Source organism: Canis lupus, chromosome 15 (genome assembly GCF_011100685.1).
Source record: "Canis lupus familiaris isolate Mischka breed German Shepherd chromosome 15, alternate assembly UU_Cfam_GSD_1.0, whole genome shotgun sequence".
NCBI lineage: Eukaryota > Metazoa > Chordata > Mammalia > Carnivora > Canidae > Canis > Canis lupus.
Genome location: NC_049236.1, coordinates 46,303,519 through 46,329,738, shown reverse-complemented (window position 1 = coordinate 46,329,738; position 26,220 = coordinate 46,303,519). Strand labels below are relative to the sequence as shown.

Sequence of the window (26,220 nt, the reverse complement as noted above, 5' to 3'; positions counted from 1 at the left end):
GTGAATGTGTATGTGCATAAAAATATGAAGCAAAAATTTTGAGAAAATACTTATTTTTGCTATTTGTAGCATACTACTCTGGCACTTTCTAATTTTTTTACTTTTTAGATTTTTAATATATGTTAAATATAACCCAGTGGGTTGTGATTAGCAATTAGAGAAACTCCATCTTAAGTAATAAATTTTTCCCACATAGCACCTACACATCTTTTGACTGTGGTTTAGTGAATAATTAAGACTACTCAGCCTACCTTTATGTTTGCTGACATTCATTATCACTGAAGAAAAGTAGACTCCATTTTCATCACGTTTTTTTTTTTTTTTTAATTTTATTTATTCATTCATGAAAGACACAGAGAAAGAGGCAGAGACACAGGTAGAGAGAGAAGCAGGCTTCCTGTAGGGAGCCTGATGTGGGACTCAATCCTAGGACCCCCGGAACATGACCTGAACCAAATGCAGACATAACCACTGAGCTACCCAGGCGCCCCTCATCACAAGTTTCTTATTCTCCCAGTCTTCTATCCAGTTTATTCTTTTCATCTGAAAGTCATGGATAATCTCTTAATCTATTAGCAGTATTGCAAATAGGATCTTTAGAGAGTTGTTTTCAGATTAATATTAGGTCCTAGCTAATTCTCCTAAAAGGAATATAAGATAGGTATCTTTCATGGTAGGTATGTAATTTTTAACTTTTAATCTTTTTGGACTTCTTTTTTGCTGTGTTTTTAATCAAGAATTTTTCATAAAAAACATTAAGAGTTTATGTTTAAAGAATGAGAAACAAAAAATTGCAGAAAATAAATGATAAATTCTTATTTATTGAAAGACATCCAGTTGAGAAATAGAGAAATAATTGTTAGGTAGGCATATATGGCACATGATTAAGTTCCACTAATTCATATTTCCAAATTACACTTTCTGCTAAATCCAGAGCATTATATTCATGCATCAGTGGTAGGAAGCATGGATTTTTTTTTTTTTTTTTTTTTTTTTTTTTAATGTCCATCCTCTTGATAAAGCAATGTAACGTCAGGAACAATTTAGTAGAGTCATTTTCTACCATTTGAGTATGTGATACTCTAATGTTAAGAAATCAAGTCTAAGTCTAGGATATTTAGACTGATTATTTGTGATTTACAAAACCCAGTTATATAAATCCAGTAGTTGTACCTGGCTTTCACCTTCTGTGTTGAAATTTTCCATCATTTATGGTTTGTCCCAAGCACAAAATCCTGAGCAATGGGATACCAGGTAATGAAATAACATGGTAGGAGGAGCAGTTTGCTTTTGCACACTGTTCAGGAGGCCACAGATTTGTCTATAAGTTCTTTTTTCTCTTCTGTAGTGTCATTACATATTTCATCAGCTATATTAGCTGTAGTAGGTGTAGTCTGGGGAGTCACAGTGTGTCCAAACCCTTGGTAGTGACCCATGGGTGAAGGTGGTACAGAAGAGGCAACAGAAACTGCATCTTGTGATGATGAGGATAACAAGCTTGTATGTTCATTTTGATCTTGATCTTCAGGAAAAAACTTTTTCCTAGGATGTCCCATGACTGTCCTTCCTTTTCAAAAGTAATAGAAAGGTTTCCAGGTTAGCCAAAAGTTATTTTTACCACTATAAACTTACCATGCTAAAATAAGTTCCCCTCCTGTCTCCTGATTTGAAGAGCCTTACTGGTACTGCTTTAAACAAAGCTTTTTCATCTCTCAAATAGCTACTAAATTGCCCTAGTAGGAAAAGTACAATAATCTATTTGGATGAATGGAATGGCTGGTACTTACCAACATGCCTTACTTGTTCAGAAATATCATCCCTAATATCTGAAACATCCCACATGGCAAGAAAGGAATCAAAGCATGAACCCTCTTCTGCTTCTTGGACATATGGTTTATATGAGAAAGTGTAGTGATGAGCAATAGCAGCAAGGAACATCTCAATACAGATGATAAAGTCCTACGAAAAAAAAATAGCAGCCATCTTTTAGCTTAAATCTAGTTTTGTAGATAAAGGAAAGCGCTTTCTCTTTTCAAAAAGTATTTCCATATCAACTGAAATACTGAAATCAGCTGTATTCCCCCCAGAAGATTGCACTCATTTTTTCATTTTTCCAAGCTATTTTTGACTTCTTAAAAGGACAAAATGGCAAAAATTTAAATCTATCTTATGCTACCCTCAACCAAGTATGTTTTAGCAAAGTACAATGCATCCTCAATCCACTGCCCAAGGACTAAGGAAAAATGCAGAGAAATTGACTAGGAAAAACAAAATCTAGGTTCTATTCCTGGCTCTACCACAAATTAGTGATGATGCTAGTCTCTCTAGGGTTCCTCCATTGCTTCATCTGTAAAGTAAGGGTAATACCCCCACAGCCTCATGTTGTCAGGTTTAGGAGACAGTATGTAAAAATGGGCAAAACAGTAAAGTTTTATTAAATTCATGGATAGCACTAACCTGGAGTCCTGTAGCCACAGCTTCTACAGTTTGCCATTCCCATGTATGCTTTTCAGAAATAACGCCAACTTTTACCAACAAAGCAATAACTACTGCTTGCCTATATGTTAGGAAAAGGTAAACGCCATATCTATATCAAGCATAAAATGAGCAGTTGTTTTAACAGTATGCCATTTAAAAAAGTTAAAATCCCAGCACAACTTGTGGAACACCACCACCACCACCACCACCCTGTCTTCATAACATGTTCCTGAAGATATTATATATTTATATTAAATATATATATGCTTTACAAATTTATTCTTCTAGTATACAGTTTCATCATAGGAATTTTGATTATGCATACTTGTAAGCACATGGAATTTCAATACTTGGTTTATTTGTCTTTGTTTTGGAAGTATATACACAAGTAATTAAATTTTAAATTCTTCCTATACATAGACAATGCCTACAACCTTGAGTGATAAGTATTTAAAATAAAGGACACTTAAATGTTATTTATACATGTAACTATTCAGATTTTTAAAAAAGATTTTATTTATTCATGAGAGAGACAGAGAAAGAGGAAGAGACACAGGCAGAGGGAGAAGCAGGCTCCTCATGGGGAGCCTGATGTGGGACTTGATCCCCAGATCCAGGGATCATGCCCTGAACCCAAGGCAGATGCTCAATCGCCAAGTCACCTGGTTTCCCTATTCAGATTATTTTTAAAAATATTTTGAAACCAGTCTTGTTTGAAGTGCTGGGACTAGAGACAAACTCAGAAGGCAATGAATTTGCAAGATGGAGTCATACTGAACATTTCAACCACATCTATGGATATGATCCTAGGTTAAACTGAAATAGCTAATAATGAGACAAATGTTCATAGTTCTGTTTACAAGAATTTAATTTCCGTATTGCTTGGAATGGTGAAAAAATTAGGAATGACCTAAATGTCAATAGAGTAGTTAAAGAGTTAGATCCACTGAACAGAATACTTAGTAAAAACAAAAAAAAAACCCTTAAATGACAAGGAAACTATATCCTCACTTTACTAACAAAGAACTATATCCACAACATAATGAATGCACTATTGAGTTCCACCAAGTTTTTATGGTATGAAACTCTTTCTGTGGCATTTTATACGTTGCATTATCTGCACCACAATGTTAATCATTCTTTTTGGGTGGTAAGAATTCAAGGATTATTCTTTTTCCCCTTTTTGTATTTGTATACTGTTAAATGGTATATATATACATATATATTTTAAAGATTTTATTTATTCATGAGAGACAGGAGAGAGAGAGAGAGAGGCAGAGACACAGGCAGAGGGAGAAGCAGGCTCCATGCAGGGAGCCCCACGCCGGACCCGATCCTGGGTCTCCAGGATCAAGCCCCGGGCCGAAGGCAGCGCTAAACCTCTGAGCCACCCAGGAGTCCTGTGATATATTTTTTTCTAGTGCCCTATCACCCACCCTTTTACTAAATTGGGACCATGTAAAGTTTTGCCTTCTGCTTTAAAAAATATATTGTACCAAGTAAATGAACATTACATCACATTAAATATTCTACATTATATTTATCTTCCAAACTACAGACTATCCTCTTATATGAAAGGACCATCATATATTTTAATGATTCCTCTAATGTTGAGACCGTTAGGTTGTCTCAAATTATTTTCTTCTTACATATGTTATGGCGACCATCTGATTATTTCATTATGAAAAACCAAAAAGGGCTAAGAAGATGAACTTTAAGTAGAGACATTTTAAGCTATCTTCTATATTAAGACTTCTTTGAAAATCCTTCCTAATCTACTGTTTTTATTGCTCTGTAGAAAATGAGAAAATTTATATTTAAGAGAAAGCAATACTTACCAAAAAGAAACAAAAACCACCAGTTTTACACAAAGAAATTTGCCAACAGGTTGGATTGGACTCAGTTCTTCCTTCAGTACTTTATAAAATAGGAGTAGACAATACATGGCAAACTAGAAATAAGATTAATAGTTAAACTTCTTTAATAAGAATAAGTAAATACAGTAATAAATAATACAATTATAAAGCAGAGACTTGGCATAGAGTAATGTTTCAGACAAATTTTTCTAGGTCCATTCCAAAGCACATAAGGTGCTTTTTAACAGTTATCAACTAAATATAAATTTTGTTGCTTGACTTTTCCCCCACTTAAAGTGCGTTACTTTTTCCTGTTTCATGAGGATTTTTTTTAAAGATTTTATTTATTTGAGAGAGCACACGTGTGCACAGGGGGAGGGGCAGGGGGAAAGGGAGAATCTTAAGCAGACATCCCACTGAGGATCTCATGACCCCTGAGCCGAAACCAAAAGTCAGATGCTTAACCAGCTGTGCCACACAGGTGGCCCCATAGGATTATTTTAAATTAACTGCCTAAAATTTTGGTACATTTAACCAGTCCTTATCACTGGGCTTTGTATGGTTTCTAGCCTTTGATATTACAAATAACAGCCTGTATACACAAAGATATTAAAATAAAAAATACAACCATTTCTTGATACATTTCAGAAATGGAATTACTGGTTCCAAAGAATATGAACATATAGAACAGCTTTGAATACAAAGGCATATAATTTTTATTATAAACATCTAATACCACACACGCTACCGCACCTTACCTTGTTGAAAGTATTAAAACTGAAGATTTTAAATACAGTGCATATTCCTAAGCTGAAAGGATCAGTTTTTTTTTTTAGAGCATTTCAATTTTTAGAACATCATTTCTTTTAACTTGGCATTTGCAATTTTCCTTTATTCCAAATACATGAGAATTTTATTTTCCCATTTTTACTCAAAACTGGGACTACCATATACCAATAAGACATTTTTTTTTCTTTTTTCCAACAAGACATTTTTTTAAAAGACATTTTCTCTTACTGAGTATGCCTAGGTTATGTTTTCTTTGGGAGAGGACTGTGCTTTTATTTACGACATCTACACAATCTACACAACTATGCAATGACTACTAGGACCAAATGAACAAACATGATCAACAGGTCACGGTAAAAGTCACCAAATAATTAACAAAGATATTTTATGTATTTATCTATCTATTTTATCCAAAGACATGCTAAAATTTAAGGGGTGCCTGGGTGGCTCAGTCAGTTAAGAGTCTGCCTTCGGCTCAGGTCATGATCCTGGGGTCCTGGGATCAAGCCCTGAGTTGGGCTTTCTGCTCAGTGAGGAGTGTGCTTCTCCCTCTCCCTCTGCCTGCCACTCCACCTGCTTGTGCTCACCCTCTCTCTTTCTCAAATAAATAGGTAAAAATCTTTTTAAAAAATGGAAAAGTTTAATAAGTTCTTTACTAGAAATCAAATTTCAAAATTAAAAAATAACTTAAAAAAACCCCAAACTTTATTCCCAAAGAAACTTCTGAGAAAATTTAGTCATAGGTACTAATTAAATACAATTAAAATTAACATTTACTTACCAGTTGTGACATGTTGTTTATTATAACTAAGTAAGTCCAAGCATTTGAAAAACTAAAGTTCCCTTCATCATATATACCAAGTAGTTCACAAATTCTAAAAAATGGTAAAAATGAGATTTATGATTAACTAAATCAAAATATATTTTAAAACAATATTTAAAACATTGCATTGACATCACTACTTAAATTTAGAAGTCAGTTTATTTAAAAGACCCTATAGATAATCACTTGAGAATTTTGGTCACAGAGGTGGTTTAAAATTAAAACATTTTTCTAGTAATGCTACCATATGCTTATTCCTCCATCTTAAATCCAAAATAAGACACATACACATTTAACTAGAAAGGGCAGTTACCAGATTAAAAAAAGTTATGTTTAAAAAAAATTATGCTAATTTTCAAAGTTTGATTGCTATAGGCATATAGTACAAGTCTATAAATACAACTCTAATTTTTCCCCTAAACTGTCTTGGGAGGTAAATTTTATTATGAACACCCAGATCTAAAATTAACTTATATGATTCTCCAGTTGCTAAACTGCAGACAAATAAAGCATGCCTTCATAAATAAACTAATTTTAACTCAGGGGTAAATGCTGCTAAAGAACTGCTAGCTTAAAGGTAGAATAAAGAACTAAATGCTTCTTTCACCTTTCTTCCTATTCTTCCCCTGAACACGCACAATATTATTAGCAGATAAAACGTGCAATCTACTCACTTTATCTGATATTCTTAAATTTTTAGGGCATAGTTTTACCAGATAGCTTAATGGTATGCCATTTTACTTCATCTCCTAAACCTTGACTGAATTCTTACAAAAGAAAAATAGGATCTTATCCTTAGAATATAATACTCATATTCTAAATTAACCGTATAGAAAATAAAACCACATAATGAAATGAAGGTAGCACACTTTAACTTCATGTAATAGATGTTTTTGTAAAGCTATGTTTACATTATTATTTGCAAACATAATTTTTAAAATGTTTTCCAGAATGCTGTAGAGAATATTTAGAAGAATTCTGTGGTGCTGTTTGCTTATAAATGGTCACCTTATTTATTTTAATGTAGTAGGGTTTTATATACCATGTTTTTTATAACAGACTAGATATATATCATAAAGTAAATTAATACTCTTCATATGTCTATTCAGTTCTCACTGAAGAGCATGAGTATTTTTAAAAAGTGATAATATAAATTCTTTGTACTTACAAAGCAACAATGGTGGTGAATGGTCTGACCACTGTATACTGCAGTACACCCAGTTTGCACCTAAACAGCAATACTCTGCCAAAGGAAAAAAAAAAAAAAAGCAACTTAGCATTTCAATTACTTATTTAAATAGGATCAGATTTTAGATTTTCTCCAATGCCGCCCCAAATTAAAGTCACTCTGACAAATGATGGCACGTTTATATTTTATTCTTTTAATTTAGTCATTCTAAATGGCAGTTGAGGAAGAATGTGGATGGTAGCAAACACTGTTTAAATGCGGTTTCTTTAATTATTTAACAATTACATCTTCTGAAAGATCTCCCTTTCTGTGTTCAGTCTCAAATTCCCGAATACTGCAGCACAGAAAGAATAAGTGTGTCCTTGTGTTTCTGGAAGAAAGACCCAGTAACAAATGAACTGTGTGCATGTCTATGTGAAAGCATATTCAGAAAGTGTGATTTACATTTAAGGTTCAGTTTCAAGTTTAGAATGTAAATACCATTCCAGAGAGTATCACTGATTAGATATTATGAAAGGACAAAGATAAACAATTTTTATTTTATTGCTGGGCTTATTCAAGATAGGGGAAAATTCATAAGGAGTAACAAAAACAAAACAAAAAGTCCCCAAACAAGAAAGGCTCTCTACATGACAGCCACGTCGAAGCCTCCTTAAAAGACCAAGTTGCTCTGATGGCAGATGCTTTATTTAGCACTACTATCAGGAGAACTGATTATCAATGTTACGTATTTTGAGCCCCCTAATTTAAAAAATACATCTAGGGCATATCAGTGGCTTAGTCGGTTAAGCAGCTGACTCTTGATTTTGGCTCAGGTCATGATCTCTGGGTCCCTGGGATAGAGCCCCAAGTTGGGCTCTGTGCTCAGTGGGGATCCTGCTTAAGATTCTCTTGCTCCCTCATCCTTTTCTCCTTCTCCTTTTTGAAAGCATATGCTCTCTCTCAAATGAATATGTAAATTTAAAAAATTACATCTAGATTGAGAAGATTGAGAATCTGGCATAAAAGTCTTGAAGTGTTATGTTAATAGGACTGAATAAAGAAACTGTTGGGGTTTTATGTGGTGAGAGCTTTCTCTGTGGTGAGGTGGTTCACTCCCACTTATAGCTAAGTGTACTCCCTATGAAGACCTAAAGGGTGCACTTGGGATTGTTGCAAGACCTCTTGAGAGAATGCCTTGGCCATACCTGCTGTGCTTCCTGCCCCATACTCTTTACAAATGGATTAAATAGTCCATAGATACCCTTGAAAGCTATGGGGAATTAGTGAACTGGACGATAAGACAAATGTGAAAAGAGAGTTGCAAAGAACTGAATAGAATCAGACGGTCAAACATATGTTCATAGTTACAGAAGACAGAGTGGAAGAAAGGCAAAATCAGAAGAGGTTATGCCTACAGAGTTTTCAGAACTGATGAAAGGTATGAATCTACAGATTGAGGCACCCTGTAGATTAAGCAGGACTAAAACTGAAACAAAACAACCTAAATACTTCATGGTGAATAGGCAAAACATCAAAGATAGGGTCTTCAATGCAGTTAGATCATCTATTCTGGAATAACAATTAGACTGACAGGAGAGGCTTAACAGTAATAGAGCCAGAATTAGGTAGAATAAAATCTTCCAAATACTTGGAGAAAATTCCTGTCAACACAGAATTATATCCAGTTAACTATCTTTCAAGAATGAGAGCAAAATAAAGATACCTTTGGATAAGTATATCTGAGAAAATTTGCCACTGATATATTCACACTAAAGGGAACTTTTAAGGGCCATACTTTAGAAAGGAAATGATCTCACAGGATCATTTCAGAGATGCAAGGAGTGCAGAGCAAGTAAACTGTTAGTACTTGCAGCTAAATCTACAAAAGACTTCTTTTCTGTAAATTTAAAATTATTCTAAAACAAAGGCTTACTTAAAAAATGGAATCAATGATAAAAGCATAGAAGACAGTGAGACAAAAAGAAAACAGATGGTGAGATTTTAAATGAATATATAAATAATCACTAAGTATAAATTGCCTAATTTAAGGGATGGATTGTTGGATTAGAAAGCAAAGAACATTAAAAGTAAAAAAAGTGATACATCTAAAACATAAGGAAATGGAAAGGATGAAGGTCAAAGGTGGAGAAAGATATGCTAGGAAAATACTAAACAAAGGAAAGATGGGATACCTGTTAATACCAGACAAAATAACTTTAAGAAAAAAAAATAACTTTTTTATTAGAGAACATGTGTACAAATGGGGGAAGGCAAGAGGAGGGGCAGAGGAAGAGGGAGAGAATCTTAAGCAGACTCCATGCCCAGTGCAGAGCCTGACTCAGGGCTTAATCTCATGACCCTAAGATCATAACCCCAGCTGAAATCGAGAGTTGGACACTTAACTGACTGAGCCACTCAGGCGCCTAAGACAAGATTATTTGGAATAGAAGCAGCATCAAAATATATAAAACAAAAACTGACAAAAGTACAGGAAGAAAGTGACAAATAATCAGTGGCAGATTCTCAGTAACTGACAGTACAACTAGCCAAAATCATTAGAAATACAGAAAAGTTGAATAACATAAATAGCCACATGGATATTAAATGAGCACACTCACTGATACAGAATATACAATGTCTTGTAGTGCACAGGAAACCTTTATAAAAACTGATCAGCTAAAAAAGGGCATGAAACAAATCTTAACCAATTCCAAAGACTGTCTCAGAGGGAGTATATTCTCTGACTGCAATGAAAATAAAATGAAAATCTACCCCAGTAGATGTAAAAAGAAGGCAGCTCACTTGGAGAAGAGCATGTGACTCAAGTGATCTTGGGGTTGTAAGTTTGAGCTCCATGTTGGGTGTAAAGATTACTTAAAAATAAAATCTTCAGAAAAAAAAAAAAGGTTGTGTAAATTAATGAGCTAATAAGACTCTAACATGTTAGGAAAAGATAGTAAACCAAAAGAAATGAGAGAAAGGAAGTAAAAACAGCAGAAATCAATGATAGAGAAAAACCAATATATTACAGACAGAATCAACAAAGCACAAACAGTCCTTGAAAAGTCTAGTAAGAATAGGCAAACTTTTGGCAAGATTGTTCAAGGGAAAAATAAAGATGCTAATAGCACTAGAAATGGAAAAGGATTCATAACAGATTCAAAAGAGCTGAGAAGGGCAGCCCGAGTGGCTCAGTGGTTTAGCGTCGCCTTTGTTTGGCCCAGAGCCTGATCCTGGAGACCCAGGATCGAGACGTTGGGTTCCCTGCATGGAGCCTGCTTCTCCCTCTGCCTGTGTCTCTGCCTCTCTCTCTCTCATGAATAAATAAATAAAATCTTTTAAAAAAAAAAGAGCTGAGAAAATAGAAATGCATGCCCATAAACATTTATTTGAGAGAGAGAATGTGTGGGGGAAGAGAAAAAGGGGGTTGGCCAGAGGGAGAGGGAGAGAGAATTCCCTCCTGAGAGTGGAATCCAACTCGGGATCCATCTCATGGATCCATCCATCTCATGACCCTGAGATCATGACCTGAGCTGAAATCAAGAGTAGGATGCTTAAATGACTTGAGCCATCCAGGTGCCCCTGCCTAAACATTTTAAAACTTTATTCTAATACCTAAAAAATATATTTAAAAAAAGATTTTGGAAACAACAGGAAACCTAACTAGTTCTATACCTGTCCTCCCACAAAGTCTAGGTCTAATCTTTCAAGCTACAGTCTCTTCCTGTGATACATATTATAAAAAGCAATAATGCCTATTCAGGCAGTATAACCTGGATATGAAAATCAGACAAGAATGATATAAAAAAGGAAAATTATAGTCTAATCTAACTCAAGAACATAGATGTAAAAATTCTAAACAAAATATTAGCAAACCAAAACCTGTGATGTAGAAAAGCAGATAATATATCTTAATCATTTTGAATTTATCCTCAAAATGCAAGAGGGCTTTAACATTAGAAAAGCTATTAATTTAATTCACTAATTAACAGGTTAAAGGCAAAACTCAACCATCTCAAGAGATACAGAAAAAGCATTTGAAGAAATTTAATCATTTATTCATGATTCTTAAAAATTCAAACAAGCTAGGAGTAAGAGAGAGCTCATTTAACCTGACAAAGGATGCCTACAAAACATCTTTAGATACAAAATTCAATTAATTTTATAAGAATTCCCTTTAAAATCAAGAATAATGGAAGAATATCTAGAGATACTAACCAGCACAGTGAGAAGAAAGAGAAATATATCGTATAGACTGGAGAGCAAAGTAGTCCTTTACTTAAAGAGGACTATCTTCACCAACAACTTAAAAGATCTACAGACTAAGAAAATGTAACAGGATTTTTGGATATGGGATCAATATGCCAAAACCAATGGCCTTTCTACATACTGGAAGCAATTAAAATGATTTTTAAGATAGATGCCACTTATAATAGCAATAAAACACATTTACAAAGTCAAAAAGATGTACAAAGTGTAAGAAAAATGTACTTTACTGAAAGGTAAATGAAGAGCTAAGTGAGTAGAAAGCCAGATCACATTCATGGGTAAGACTCAAAAAATCATAAAGATGTCAATAAACTAAAGATTGAATTCAATTACAGTGAAAAAACACCAACAGGTTTTCAAGCAACTTGACAAACTGTTTCTAAAGTTTATATGTAAGAGCCAAGACCCAAAAATAGCCAAGAGAATAAGGTCAGGGTACATGCCCCTCATTTTAAGGCTTATTAATAACTTGTAGTGGTTAATGTATGGAATTGGTCCAGGAATAGAAAAGTTAACCAATAAAACAAAACAAAACAAAAACCCAAAACAAAAAGCCACAAAGAGACCATATGTGTTGAAACTTGAGATATGACAGAGATGGCAATATCAGTGAGGACAATTAATGGAATAAAATGAAACTGCTTTCCTACCTCACACAATAAATACACAAAACATCAAGTGTTTATAAGTCTTAATGGGAAAATTTTTGAAATGTTCAGAAGAAAAGCACAAGACAATGTTTCTATAATCCTCTAACTGGAATAATTTTTGAACAAGACACAGTAAGTACTGACTAAAATAAGATAAATTCAACTATATTTAAAATTAAAACTCAAAACTTCCATTTTCAAAATAATGGAAATATTAAATAAAGCTGGCAAAGCATGCCAAAACCTGAAAAAGATACTTTCAATACACACTAAATAAAGAATTAGTACCTAAATATATAAAGATTCCTGATAAAGCTAGGACAGACAACCCATTAAAAAATAAACAGAAACAAGCATTTCTAGGTAAAGTAAACACAAATAGTTAATAAACATATACAGTTACTCAACCTCACTATTAATCAGGGAAATCCAAATTAAGACCACAGTGAAACACGACTTTACACCCTCTTGACAGGCAAATATAAAGAAGTCTGGGTAATTCCAAATGTAAGTGAGGATGTGGTTCAATTAGAAGTGTTTTTTTTTTTTATAAAGATTTTATTTATTTATTCATGATAGAGACGGGGGGAGAGAGAGAGAGAGAGAGAGAGAGAGAGAGGCAGAGACACAGGCAGAGGGAGAAGCAGGCTCCATGCCGGCAGCCCGACGCAGGACTCGATCCTGGGACTCCGGGATTGCGCCCTGGGCCAAAGGCAGGCGCCAAACCACTGAGCTACCCAGGGATCCCCTGCAATTAGAAGTGTTTTATACTGTTGGTAGGAGAGAAATATGGTATTGCCACTTCAGAAAACAATTTACCACTAAAAAAGCTGAACAAAACCTAAAGATGCTACTACATGCTACTACATAAAGGTATAGACCCTAGAACAATTTTTTTCAAACTGTCAAATTCAACTTGGTAGGTGGTAACCTGAAATTTAGAAACAAGAGGAAGGGAAGGAATATGTAAAACGGATGAGTACCATTTCATGGAAACCATTGTTTCACCGGTGTACTAAATCAGTAGGTAAAGAGTTTCCCTTCCTCTCGTCAACATACAAAAATTTAAGGTTCATTAAAAGAAAACTGTTTATGTTACAGCAATCAAAGGATAAAAACCAGTTTTTATCAATTAACAGCTACAAACTTGCCATGGTATTTACATTTTATAACCAAAGCACTGTACTGGATTATCCTAAACAGCAGAAGCCTGATTAATTATCAGATTTGTAAACACCAGTTACCTACTAGAGAGACTGGTAATCTACAATGTATTAATACACAGGAGACATTTTATTATTACTAAAATCACAGTTCCAAACTGCATGACTTCGGTAACAATATCTCTATAGCTATGGATGCACTGTTGACATTATTTAGGCAGCAGCTGTCAGAATTCAAGTCCCAGGAAAAAATAAAACCAACACAAAGAGATTTAACAAGAATAAATGTAATTGTGTAGTTATGAACAAAAAAATTGCACAAGCATAGAATATGAGGATTTTATCAGTGGTATTGTTTGAAAAAGGTTTGGGGTTTTAGTGGACCACTAGCTCATTGTGATGAGCCATTCTGAAGATAGGACTAGAGGCTCATTTTAGGTTCTGTAATTTTAGGAGAAGAATCCTGATCAATGCCAAGCCATCATCATCATCATCATATTTACTGGACCACTGCAATCTCTTCTATCCTTGCCCATTTGCAATTCAGTCTACAAAAAGCACAGTAATATCTGAAAATGAAATTGGGCACTGGTCCTCTATTCAACATTCTATAATGGCTTCTCATTTGACAACTCTCTCCCCCTGACCAAACTTTAAACAGGACTCCTCTGAGCTGTCTTTTCAACTAGGCATCATTCTTAGGCCTTGTCCTTGGCCTAAGTCAGACTGAGAAAGGAATACTGCAAAGTCATCCTCCTACCCCTGATATTTGATAAGCTTCTCATCCCCCACTCTTGATGTGAAGGTGCCTGGCCTGCCCTTAGCAAGAATTCTATTATGCCAGTTTAGAGAATCTCCCTACACTTGATATCTCTCTTCTGAGTAATTTTTCATTCCGTGACCACCGCAGTCTGCTCATTAGCTACAAATCTCTATCCATGTTGTATTTACTCATTGCTGAGCACAGTATCTCTCCACTACCTCCAACTTAAAATAGTTTTCCTTACTATCCTCTTTCATAGCTTCCTGTTCCTTTTCCCTCATAGCATTTCCTGATCCAAGTAACTCTACATTTGTGTGTTCATTTAATTCTAAATCTCCGAACCAAAATGTAGGTTTCTGGAATTCTGTTACATGCACTAGGATATATCCATATACTGGCACACACTAGGTGCTCAATACCTATCAAGTGTGTTAATAAACACATTAAGAGCTTATTTAAAATAGCTATGTAGTTCCTTGTCATTGCCAAGTGTGTAAACTCGAGACATAATTAGTCCCAATGTTCTACAAATGTTTCCATATTGCATGGCAGGCAATATAGGTATCCCTAGGTTATAGATCTACACTGATTAAACCATTCCAGTTACCTTGACTTGCAACTTTCATCTTATTTCCCGTTATCAGTGATTAAGTCCTACCAGTTCTTCAGTTGCAGTCTCTTTCCTTTCTGTCCCAATTTAATCCCTCCTTTTCAGCTTATTTCACAAATGGACTAGTATAATAACCTAATTTATCTCCCCATCTCTGGATTCTTGCTCTAATGCTTTCTGTATAGTATTACAAAATTAATCTTTCTAAAAAGGTATCTTCAAATGTTTCCTTGCTGAAAAATATCCAGTGGTTCATTCATATAAAAAAATGCAATCTTACGGATGGTTCAATCAGCTTAGTGTCTGTCTTTGGCTCAGGTCATGATCCCAGGGTCCTGGGATAGAGCCCTGCATCAGGCTCCCTGCTCTCCCTGCTTCTCCTTCTCCCTCTAACCCCTCCCTCCTGTTCATGTTCACACATGCTCTGCTCTCTAATAAAAATCTTTTTTAAAAAATGCAATCTTAGCTTCAACTGAACTTTTCAGGCTTTATTTTCCTTTACTGTCCTCTATGGATGTATAATAAGGCCAACAACCCATTATATATAGAATAAACACTGTTTGTTTCTCCTACTTTATATCATATGCTACTTCTCCACCTAGACTGTCTTCTCCCTGGGCCTTACACCTGATTTTGTCATTAACTAGCTATATAATCTTGAGTAAGTTAATCTCTGTAGATCCTGGGTCTAAATAGTAAAAGTATGTTGATTAAATGATTTCTAAAGTTTTTTTTCTTGCAATGTTTGTTTTCTATTTAGGATGAATAATGTCTAAGAGAGTAATCTGTATGTGTGGATTATAAAAATGTGTTTTCTTACTCTTCAAACTTGACTAGGAACTATTTGAGGGTAGGAACTCTTCTTAAACTTTGTCCTGCTCATAGTACTTAATACACTACTTTGCAGAGAACTAATGCTTAAAAATTCTGTTGAAGTACATAAGATTAAAACCAAACATACTTACTCTCCCATAGTCCATGGTGGACAGCAACACAAAGGAGGGAAATGTTTCTGCTGATCTTTGGCTTCAAGGATTAATACCAGATTTGGATACCGGTTAGTTAGATAATTGGTAAGGAATCCCATGAAGTTGTAAATGACATAAGCTTCATAACATTCTCTGCAGGTATCCACATATATTGCAATGCTGGGATATTTCAAAGCTATCCACTATGAAAAAACAGATGTTAAAAATAGTTGCAGCTAAGATAAAATGAATTGCCATTCCAAATCATGGAAATCACAATGCTAATTTTTAAACGAGATGTCACATTTATATCAAACTTTCTAAAATTTATGAGAGCTACCAGACAATCTGTGAAATGAATTTTTAAAATCAATAAATGATTTGCACACTGATAAACAAAAATTTGTGTTAGGGGTAAATACTGAATATGAAGAAAGAAGCTAAATTATTTTGTTATTGTGTTTTTAAATATAATCTGGAATTTTTCTTGAGAGGATCATAGGAAATGCAATTAAAGACATTTCCATTATATTTAATCAAATTAAAGCAGCCATTTGTGATAAGTGCATGTTAGAATCCACCGGGGAAGGCTTTATTCCCCCCAAATATTTAATAAATAAAAAGGATGATAATGTAATTTTAAATATTACATTCTTTAAAGAACTAAGAACTAGTAATCAGAAATTTTAAAAGATTAAGCAAAGAAAATAGCTATAGGTTTTTTAAAATTTAAAACACCTGTCTTTTCTATTGTCATACGTTGTCTTTTTTATTAACATTAAAAACAAGTGAATCTTTTCACTTTTTGTATTAATCTGACTCCTTATTGCCAAATAATAAACTTTCATTACTTTAAGCACTCTGTAAATATAGTTGTATCACCAAGCAAGTTCTTAGTTAATGAGATAAAATGAAACATACTTACACTATCTAAACTGTATATGGGTACCATCCAAAGAATCCTATTTAGAAAGCAAAGCATAAATTAAAAACATTTTAAATCATATTTATGAAATAAGTGAACATAACACTGGAAGAATTAAAATATATTAAGATTTACCTTATTATTGGTTTCTGTAGTTCTGGTTGTGTATAATGTACTAAATGTTGTAATATCACCCAGAGAGATATAGGTATAGTCAACAGCAAAAAGATTCCAGCAATAAACCAAGCCTTGGTGTGTATTCCAACCTTAAAAAAAGAGAATATATTAAAATAAATCTAAAAAGAGCTAAATAAAATATTTTTATATCTTAAATTTATATTTATTTGATTATTAACGAGGCCCAACAATTTCCAAATGACTAGTGGCTTTATTTTTTCTTCTTCAAAAATCAGCCTACTTGTACTTTTGCAGAGGGAGAGGGAGCATTTTTCCTTGTGAGGCCTTTTGTAACAGCACTATATACATTAAGAATATTAACATTGGGGCAGCCCGGGTGGGTGGCTCAGCGGTTTAGCGCCACCTTCAGTCCAGGGCATGATCCCGGAGACCTGGGATGGAGTTCCACGTAGGGCTTGGCTTCCTGCATGGAGCCTGCTTCTGTCTCTGCCTGTGTCTCTGTCTCTCTCTCTGTGTCTCTCATGAATAAAACAGAATCTTAAAAAAAAAAAAAAAAAGAATATTAACATCATATCATTTCTCCTTCAGCTTGTTTTCTTTTGTACTTGATTATTATGTTTGGGGATGTATAGAAGTTTTTAAATTTTCAGCAAGTCTAGTCTAAAAATCTTTTTTTATTTTTATTTTGAGAGAGAGAGAGGAGGGTCAAAGGGAAAGGGAGAGACAGAATCTCAAGCAGGCTCCATGTTCAATGCAGAGCCCAGCATGGAGCTTCATCTCATGACCTGAGATTATGACCTGAGTTGAAACCAAGAGTCAGACAGTTAACCGAGTGAGCCACCCAAGTGCCCCTAAAAATCTTTTATGGTCTACTCCTTCATTTTTGTTTGGAAAGTTAAAATCCTACCTACATTTTCTGTGAATTTTATCATTTACCCAACATGTTAGTAAATGAGTATTGCCTAATAGTTTGCTAAGTTTTTTACATGTTATATCTTTTAATCCTCCCACTTGATAAGTACTGCCACAACTACTGTCCAAGCGAACTGTGTTAATACATGCTACTCCTCTTAAATACAACAATATCAACTCAGGACATTTTAAGAAGCTCTAATTTCTTTTTTTAGGTCAGTATCTGGTCAACATTTTACCCTTTACAAGCTCAATTTCTAAAAATATACTTTGAACTATCTTTTTTTTTTTTTTTAAATAACGATTTTATTTACTTGAGAGAGCAAGAGAGCATGAATGGGAGGAGGGGCAGCAGGAGGCGGAGGAGCAGACTCCACGCTGAGCAGGGAGGCTGATCTGAGGCTGGATCCCAGGACCTGGGATCATGACCTGAGCTGAAGGCAGACACTTAACCAACTGAACCACCCAGGCATCCCTGAACTATCTCATCTTAAGGCAAAGTTGAAGTATTTCACTCACTTTCTGGCAAAACAAAAACAAAAAGAAACCTCTGAACCTTTGTTCTATCTGTGGGGCCCTAGGGAATGAATTTTATATTAATTTGTGAATTTACTCTTCAAGGCAGGAGTACAAGTTAATGCTAACTTTTTAAAGGAAAAAAGGTATAGGCATTTAATTTTGATATCTCTGGGGTTTGAAAAGTTAATTAAAAGAGCTCAGGTCTACAACTTCTAGTTTTACTATTTGAACAAGATATATATTTTTTTCAACACGAGTATAAAAAAACAAAAGTATAGGGAACAAATGTATTTTTATAATAATGAACTTCTACATTAAACAGTATGGAAAACTTGAAAAGCAAATACATTTAGCCCCTGAACAATATGGGATTTTGCACCCCGCGTCTGCATAGTCCAAAATCCGTATATATATATAATTTTTGATTCCCCCAAAACTAATAGCCTACTGCTGACCAGAAGCCTTACCAATAACATAGTTTTTTAAAACATATTTTGTATGTTACATGTATTACATACTGTATTCTTACAATAAGGTAAGCTAGAGAAAAGATGTTATTTAAAATTGTAAGAAAGAGAAAATATTTACAGTACTATTCTATTTCTAGACAAAAATCTGTGTGTATGTGGACCTAAAGTAGTTCACACCCATGCTGTTCAATGGTCAACTATACAAAAAGTTTTGCTGAATGCTAGAGATTAATCAAAATAGTACGCGATAACCAAGTATATGGATGTGAAGATTCTAAAGGGAATGTCTGAGCAATTATTTTCCAAGGATTTCTGCTTGGCTCAGTTTCATTTAAAATTGAGTACAGGTGGTCCCAGATTTAACATGGTTCAACTTTCAATTTCTTGACCTTACAGTGGTATGAAAGGATATGCAAAGTTTTTCACTGTGTGATATGATGATATTCTTCTGATGTTGGGCAGGGAGCTGTAGTTCCCAGTCAGCCATGGGATCATTAAGGTAAACAAACTATACACTTAAAACTTCCTCTACTTGTGATGGGGTTATATCCTCATAAACCCATAAACCCATCATGGTTGAAGTACCCTAAGTTGAAACTGCATTTAATGCACTTAATCTGCCAAACAACATAGCTTAGCCTAGCCTACCTTAAACATGCTCAGAACACTTAAGAGTGTTCTACAGTTGGCCTACAGTTTTGCCTAAGTTGGGCAAAATCATCTAACACAGAGCCTACTTTATAATAAAGTGCTGAATATCTTGTATCTCCTTTAATTTAATGAATACTGAAACAGAACGGCTATATGGGTACAGAATGACTTTATTTATTTATTTATTCATTCATTCATTTATTTATTTATCTATTTATTTATTTTCAGAATGACTTTAAATGTATTAGTTGTTTATCCTCAGGATTACCTGGCTGACTGAATGCTACTACAGCTTGCTGCCCATGCCCAGCATCATGAGAAGAACATTGTACTACACAGCGCTAACCCAGGAAAAGATCAAAATTCAGAATTATAAGTATGGTCTCTACTGAATGTACACTGCTTTCACACCATTGTAAAGTCAAAAAAATCATAAGTCAAATCATCATACTTGAGGACCTTCTGTACCCATACAGCCATTCTGTTTTTCACTTTTAGTACAGTATCCAATGAATTCCATGAGATACTCAACACTTTCTTATAAAATAGGCTGTGTTAGATGATTTTGTCCAACTGTAAGCTAATGTAAATGTTCTGAGCATGTTAAAATATGGACAATATTTTATGGACAATATTTTCCACTTACAATAGGGTTATCAGAATATAACCCCATTGTAAGTCACAGAAGACCTGTGTTCATTTTAATGATGACCTAAAATAATAATAATAGCATATTCTAGATCTTCCCTGTTATAAGGTGATAATTAGAACAGTATCGTCAAGTAATTTTAATGCCCACATTTGTTTTTATAATTGCCCTAGTACCAACTTGCTGGTAGACTTAAGAGAAAAATGATGTGGTTGTGACTAATGAAAGCCAAGCATCCTCAGTGCGCTATAAAAAAGAAAGTTCTTTTCAAATGATCATAAAACAAGTGACTAAAGAACTGAGTCATTTCGTAGAGTGATGCCAAATTAAAAAAAATCTTGCATCACAGAGTCAGTACCATTTTTACATTGCAAGTGGTAGTTTCAGAAGCACATCATCTGTCCACATTAATGCTATTAATTTGAATCATTGGTTTTATAGTTGTTTTGATTTTTGAGCTACCTAAAAAAGCTATATGCATAAAAAATTTAAATTTTGTGTGCATACGTATTTAATATAATGTCAGATATCTGTAGAAATTATTACCTTTATTTTAATTCATACTTATTTCTAAAATTATTCATACTTGAGACACTGATAGGAGGATATTATTAACATTATTAGACTTATCAGTCATAAGGAGGGTTGTTTTGGTTTATAAAACAAGAACACAAGTAGCATAGATTTTTTTTTCCCCAAGGTAACTTGAAAAGTTGAGGAAATATAAAACCATTAAGGACAAACATCCAGGAGTGAATTAAGTGAACCTAAGCCAAATGCTTTCAGAGCAGAGAGAAAAGTGCAATAAGAGAACGCTTTCTGGGTCCAGTCCTCCTCAGGGAAAGGGAGGAGCACTTACATAAAGAGTAGCTACTTGGGCCATAAGTACAGGCAGAGTAGGGTAAAATGACTGCAGAATAGTGTGACATTATCTGTCCATTTAACTTACTTGACTTCCATTATACACGCTCAGCCAAGTAAGAGAAATAGTTTAAGTGGTGCAGATAGGCATCCCTGGGATGGACTATATGAACCTCTTGTTTTCTATAATTTCGGTTCCCAATGACTTCTCATAGTGTAAGCACTGGGATTCTAGTGTTTCTTTTTCTTAAAGATTTTATTTATTTATTTATGAGAGACACAGGGAGAGAGGCAGAGACAAAGGCAGAGGGAGAAGCAAGCTCCCTGTGGGGAGCCTGATGGGTAACTCGAACACGATCCTGGGATCATGACCTGAGCTGAAGGCCAATGCTCAACCACTGAGACACCCAGGTGCCCGGGATTCTCGTGTTTAAAAAGACAAATGTTTTTCATGCAAAACTGTCTCTAAACATGTAGTGCTCAAGGAGATGTATGTAACCCTGCCTTAGGTGTTTGAGAACGTGATCCCAACTAAAATGCTATTCCACAAGAAAGAGAATGGCTGCTCCAAAGCAATAGTGGTATTTTAAAAATGACAGTGATAATTGGGGCTTATTGAGGACCTACTACATTACATGGCAGGCCCTGTATTTTACATAGATAAATTCATTTAGTGAATAATGATGAAGAGAATAAGGATATACTGTATATAAAGCACTTAGCACAATGGCATGTTAACCACTATCTCTGTTTCAGTTTTCACGTCTACAGAATAAGAAAGAATCCTATGCTTTAGGGGTTTTAAGAAGAATAAATAAAATCTTGGGGACATGTTCTAGTTATTATATGTAACCTCAGAAACAAAACATAACAAGAAAAAACAAACCCTTCCTTAATCCCACACTCTTCCTTCTATAATGCCACTCATTTCTCAGGTCCCTTTCAGAGTCAAAATACTCAAAACAAAACCAAAAATGAACAAAAAACTTATCTTTGTATCCTGATACCACTTCTTTGTCTCACATGAAGAATGAATATTCTTCAAACAACTCCCTCTAGTTTTAGCCCTTACAATTCCACTGAAACCATTACTGGGACCACCAATGACTCTATTTTATGAAAACCAACAAACATCTCAGTAGCACTGGACATTGTTCACTATTTAGTTCTGAAACACTGCCCTGTTCTGGCTTCCATGATAACACTCTTTGGCATTCCATTTCTCCACTGGCTGATGCTTCTTTTTAAGTTCCTGTTCCTTTGCCTGATTCCTAAATATCGGTGCCAGGTCCTCAGCCTTTTTCTTCTTCTTCACCTTTATAATCTCATATCCTTAGGACTTGAAACACTGTCCATTTTGACAACTTCCATATTAATATCTGCAGCTCAAACCTTTCTGAGCTCTAGATTTGCATGTACAACTGCGTATTTGACATGCCCATCTGATGGTCTCTCCTATACCTCAAACTAAATGTTCAAAGTAGAAGTCAGTTTCCCTCAAACCCATCCCTATTTTCCATCTCAGTAACTGGCAACACCATTTACCCTGTTGTTCAAGATAAAAACCTCACAGTTGTCCTTGATTCATTCTTATTGACTCTCTTCCCCAACCCAGTCCATGTCAAGTCTTGTTTCTTCACTGCCAAAGATACTTAAAATTCAATTTTCCATCTCTATTTCTGCTGATTTGGGCCATAAGTCATTGTAACTCAGGCACCAATGATCTCTTAACTACCATAATGTGCTTTCTTTTTTTTTTTTTTAAAGATTTTTTTTTTATTTATTTATTCATAGAGATGCAGAGAAAGAGAGAGAGAGGCAGAGACACAGGCAGAGGGAGGAGCAGGCTCCATGCAGAGAGCCTGACGTGGGACTCGATCCAGGGTCTCCAGATTATGCCCTGGGCTGCAGGCGGCGCTAAACCGCTACGCCACCGGGGCTGCCCCATAATGTGCTTTCTAACTTCCCTTTACTTCCACTTAATTTTCCATAGCTGGTAGTTAGTGGTTCTTTGAAGATGCTTGCTTGTTCCTTTCTTGGATCTTTTTTTAGTTTCTTACATAGCATTTTGTACAATTTTATTTTATTGATTTTGTTTTTTTTAGTTATATTTCTAAGTTCCATGCAGGAGGGTGCCAGGTTTTTATTTCTCACCATACAGAACACAAGCCTAATTTATCCTGGGATGAAGGAAAGCTTGCAATTTTTAAACGGGGTAGCTGGGTGACATTTGAGTAAAGACCTGAAGGATTATAAAGGAATAAGAATACCATCTGGGGTAAGAACATACCATAAAGGGGGAACATTTAATGCAAAGACCCTCAAACATGTATGCACCCTACATGTTTGAGCAAAGTCACTGTGGTAGAAGCCCAGAATTGAGGAAAATCAGATGGTAAGAAGTAGGGGGTGGTGTCAGATTATGTTGGGCCATAATAGCCACAGTTAGGGATACTGGCTTTTAATCTGGGACTCTCAGTGACAAAACTTAAAGAGGCCACATGTAATGTGACTTATGTTTTATTTAGACACTTTGGCTGGTGAACTGAGAAGTCCTAAGACAAGACATGAAGAGAATTTGGTTCAGGGTTTTTGCAGGAGAGACTGCAGATTAAAATTTTCCTTAAAAGCCGGCACTAAAAACTATAGTTAACTAACAACTAAGATAAACCTTAAACTAAGTTGATATTATACATATTAGCCTAAAAGGAGTTCCTATACCACACCTCCCAAAAATATTTCCAAGTAAGAGATATCTATTTGTATTAAGATGTCTATACTTGGGGCAGCCCCGGTGGCTCAGTGGTTTAGAGCCGCCTTCAGCCCAGGATGTGATCCTGGAGACCTGGGATCGAGTCCTGTGTCAGGCTCCCTGCGTGGAGCCTGCTTCTCCCTCTGCCTGTGTCTGTGCCTCCCTCTCTCTCTGTGTCTCTCATGAATAATAAATAAATTTTAAAAAATGTCTATACTTGAATTCTGGTAGACAACTTATGAAAATAACCTAAATATGTGACAAATGGGGAATATTTAATGTAGTGGAATATTACATTAACATTAAAAATAACTACATAGGCTATGCCAATATGGGCAAGTCAACAAAATACAATTTAGTGAACATACAGAAAACAAATGTATATTAAAATGCATTAATTATGTAAAAATCATTTCCATAATAAAGAGCCTAAAAGATCCAAAGTCTTGCCACAGCTCTTATAAAATAGGTGTTGCAAAATAAAAGTACTTTTTGGTTTTTATTAACTTAGAATTTAAAATTCATTACACAGGTTTTATAAAGTACCCATTCTAGTTGAGTATTTACCTTAGGATCTTCCAGCTGTAGTACTTTACTGATGTCACAATAAGAATATGACATCAAAAAAATATACATGTGACTTTTTGCAAAATCTTTGTGGGTTAAGAGCTAATTTCTAAGTACAAACAAACAACAGAGTTAAACCAACTAGAGTCCAATTCAGGAAGCTAGTTAAATGCTAATAAAATTCAATACATGGTTTTCAAAGTAGTTTATTTAAGTTCAAATCTGAACAGGTCAGATTCCAGGAATAAAATTACCTACTTTCTGGGAATTGATGAATACTTGCAAACGACTGCTCTTCTAAGCAGCAATCTTAATATATTCTATTTTCTCGACCTAGTCCTCCTTCCACCTGCAGCATGCTTTGAAAAACCGTGAACAAGAAACCAGACGGGTTTATGAACTAAGGGCTCATTTACGTGACATGATTTTCAGGATATCAAGTCTGGGGCATCTGGGGTAAAAATGGGCAACCTTAGATGGGCAGGACGGTGGAAGAAAGGGTAGAGGCCGACGGTGAAGGACCCTCTTACCTCCAGCTTCTGTAATTCCCACACGCACAGAGGAACCGCAACCACTATGGACACCAGGTAGATGACCACCGCTAAAGGTCGAATCCACTGCCTCCAGTTCCTCCACGTACAAGTGCAAGGCATGTTTCCGCATAAATCAGCTCGAAGTAGCAAGGAAAAAGAGCTCGAAGGAGACTGTACTGGGGATCCCCGTTCTTTGGCTGTTTTGTCAACTCGCATACTACAGAGAAACAGCTGTTCTTGGGCGACTCTACCAGCAGCTCGAGCCGCCTCCTCGGCCCGCGCTGTGCTTTCTGCTGAGGCTGCTGCTGCTGCTGCTGCTGCTGCCGCCGCCGCAACCGCGGCCGCTCAGGGTGCTACCAGGGAGCAGCGCGGGCAGCATTCTTTCTTCCCCGCCCCTCATCTACCCGCTCCTGGGCGGTGGAATCCCCGGGCGGAGCCGCTGCCCTCACCTGGGGATCGCCCAGAGTTCCGCCTGCACCATGGCCTCGAGGACAGCGGCGCCGACCGGGACCGACTTCTAAAGACCCTGCATACAGTTTGGTTCTGCCCCGCAGCTGCCCGCCCGCTTGCTCTTTTCTTGGGCGGTCGAGCTTCCTCCCTCCCGCGCCTGCAGGCGTCTCTTGGCCCGAGTCGGCTGGCAGATAAGGAGGCGAGGACTCACACCGGCCGGCCCCAGGACCGCCTCACTCGCTCCCACGGGACATCCCCCACAGCGGAACCCAAGGCCAACCCAGGGCTTCCGCTTCCGCCCCCGCTGTTTGAGGGTGCTGATTCGTCGACAGCGCCAAACTGGGCCCACCCCATCCGGCTCACTGTGCCCTCTCTGATTGGTCATTTGCAGGGGGCGGGGCTGCAGAGAGGCGTAGCAAGGTTAGTAGGATGGAAAGAGAGGAGGGGGACGGAAGTTGTTGGAGTTGGTACCTGGGGGCCCAGTGGCCCGTGAACAGAATTCTGGAAGCTGTAGGGATTGTTTGAAAAGACTTGAGGAAGACCTCCTACATTCTTCTGTTGACTGTATTCCAGCATTAAGAGAGCCTGGGTAAGACCTAGAACTGAGCCTTTTATCTGCGCGCATCTCCGATTCTCTCTGGCGGTGGATGGGGCAGCCCGCTGGAAGAAGTCCGTGAAGAATCCGAAGCGTCCTCCTCGTTTTCTATCAGTTGTTAGAATCTAGGGGAGGGCTGTTACTTCTGGATCCTGCAGAACATTCTAAAGGTAGCTTAATTTTAGAAGCAACAGCAGATAATGAATATCCCTTCTGCATTCAGAACTTGTGTTAAACACTCTCATGTGTCTAAGTTTCAAAAGGTTTTGACATTCCAACTGACAGACTTTTTGTGTACTTACAGCTGTTAGCTAAACCTATAGAACACATGGCAAGTAGGATCTTAAAGCCTTTCAAAACCACTAAAGCAAACAAATATCTAACTGATCGATTATATATATATATATATATATATATACAAAAGTGTCCTACATTGTAATTCTCATTTTCTTAGGGGCAGGCATTGTACTAAATTCTTTACCTACATTATATCAGTTGATCTGTACCAAAATCCAGAAAGGCAGGCAGTTTTCCACGTTACAGATGAGGAAACAGGTTCAAGTGGTTTGGTCATTTGCTTTTGCTCTTTGAGCTACTTAGTGCTAGAGCCGGAATTCTAACCTTGGTGCCTTGACTCCAGAAGCACTGCTAAGCAGTG

The 26,220-nt window shown here is 36.1% G+C and overlaps 1 protein-coding gene across 1 annotated transcript; it reads right to left on the bottom strand.

Moving 5' to 3' along the window:
* Positions 1 to 791: 791 nt before the first annotated feature.
* On the bottom strand, positions 792 to 25,270 carry TMEM184C (transmembrane protein 184C). The gene is made up of 10 exons (XM_038558957.1): positions 24,515 to 25,270; positions 16,601 to 16,731; positions 16,466 to 16,502; positions 15,538 to 15,743; positions 7,115 to 7,189; positions 5,905 to 5,998; positions 4,317 to 4,429; positions 2,458 to 2,557; positions 1,788 to 1,959; positions 792 to 1,567 (listed from the first exon to the last, which is right to left on the bottom strand). Exons 1-10 carry the CDS (start codon positions 24,731 to 24,733, stop codon positions 1,302 to 1,304), a joined length of 1,413 nt encoding a protein of 470 aa, XP_038414885.1. The 5' UTR covers positions 24,734 to 25,270; the 3' UTR covers positions 792 to 1,301.
* Between the last annotated feature and the right edge of the window lie 950 nt (positions 25,271 to 26,220).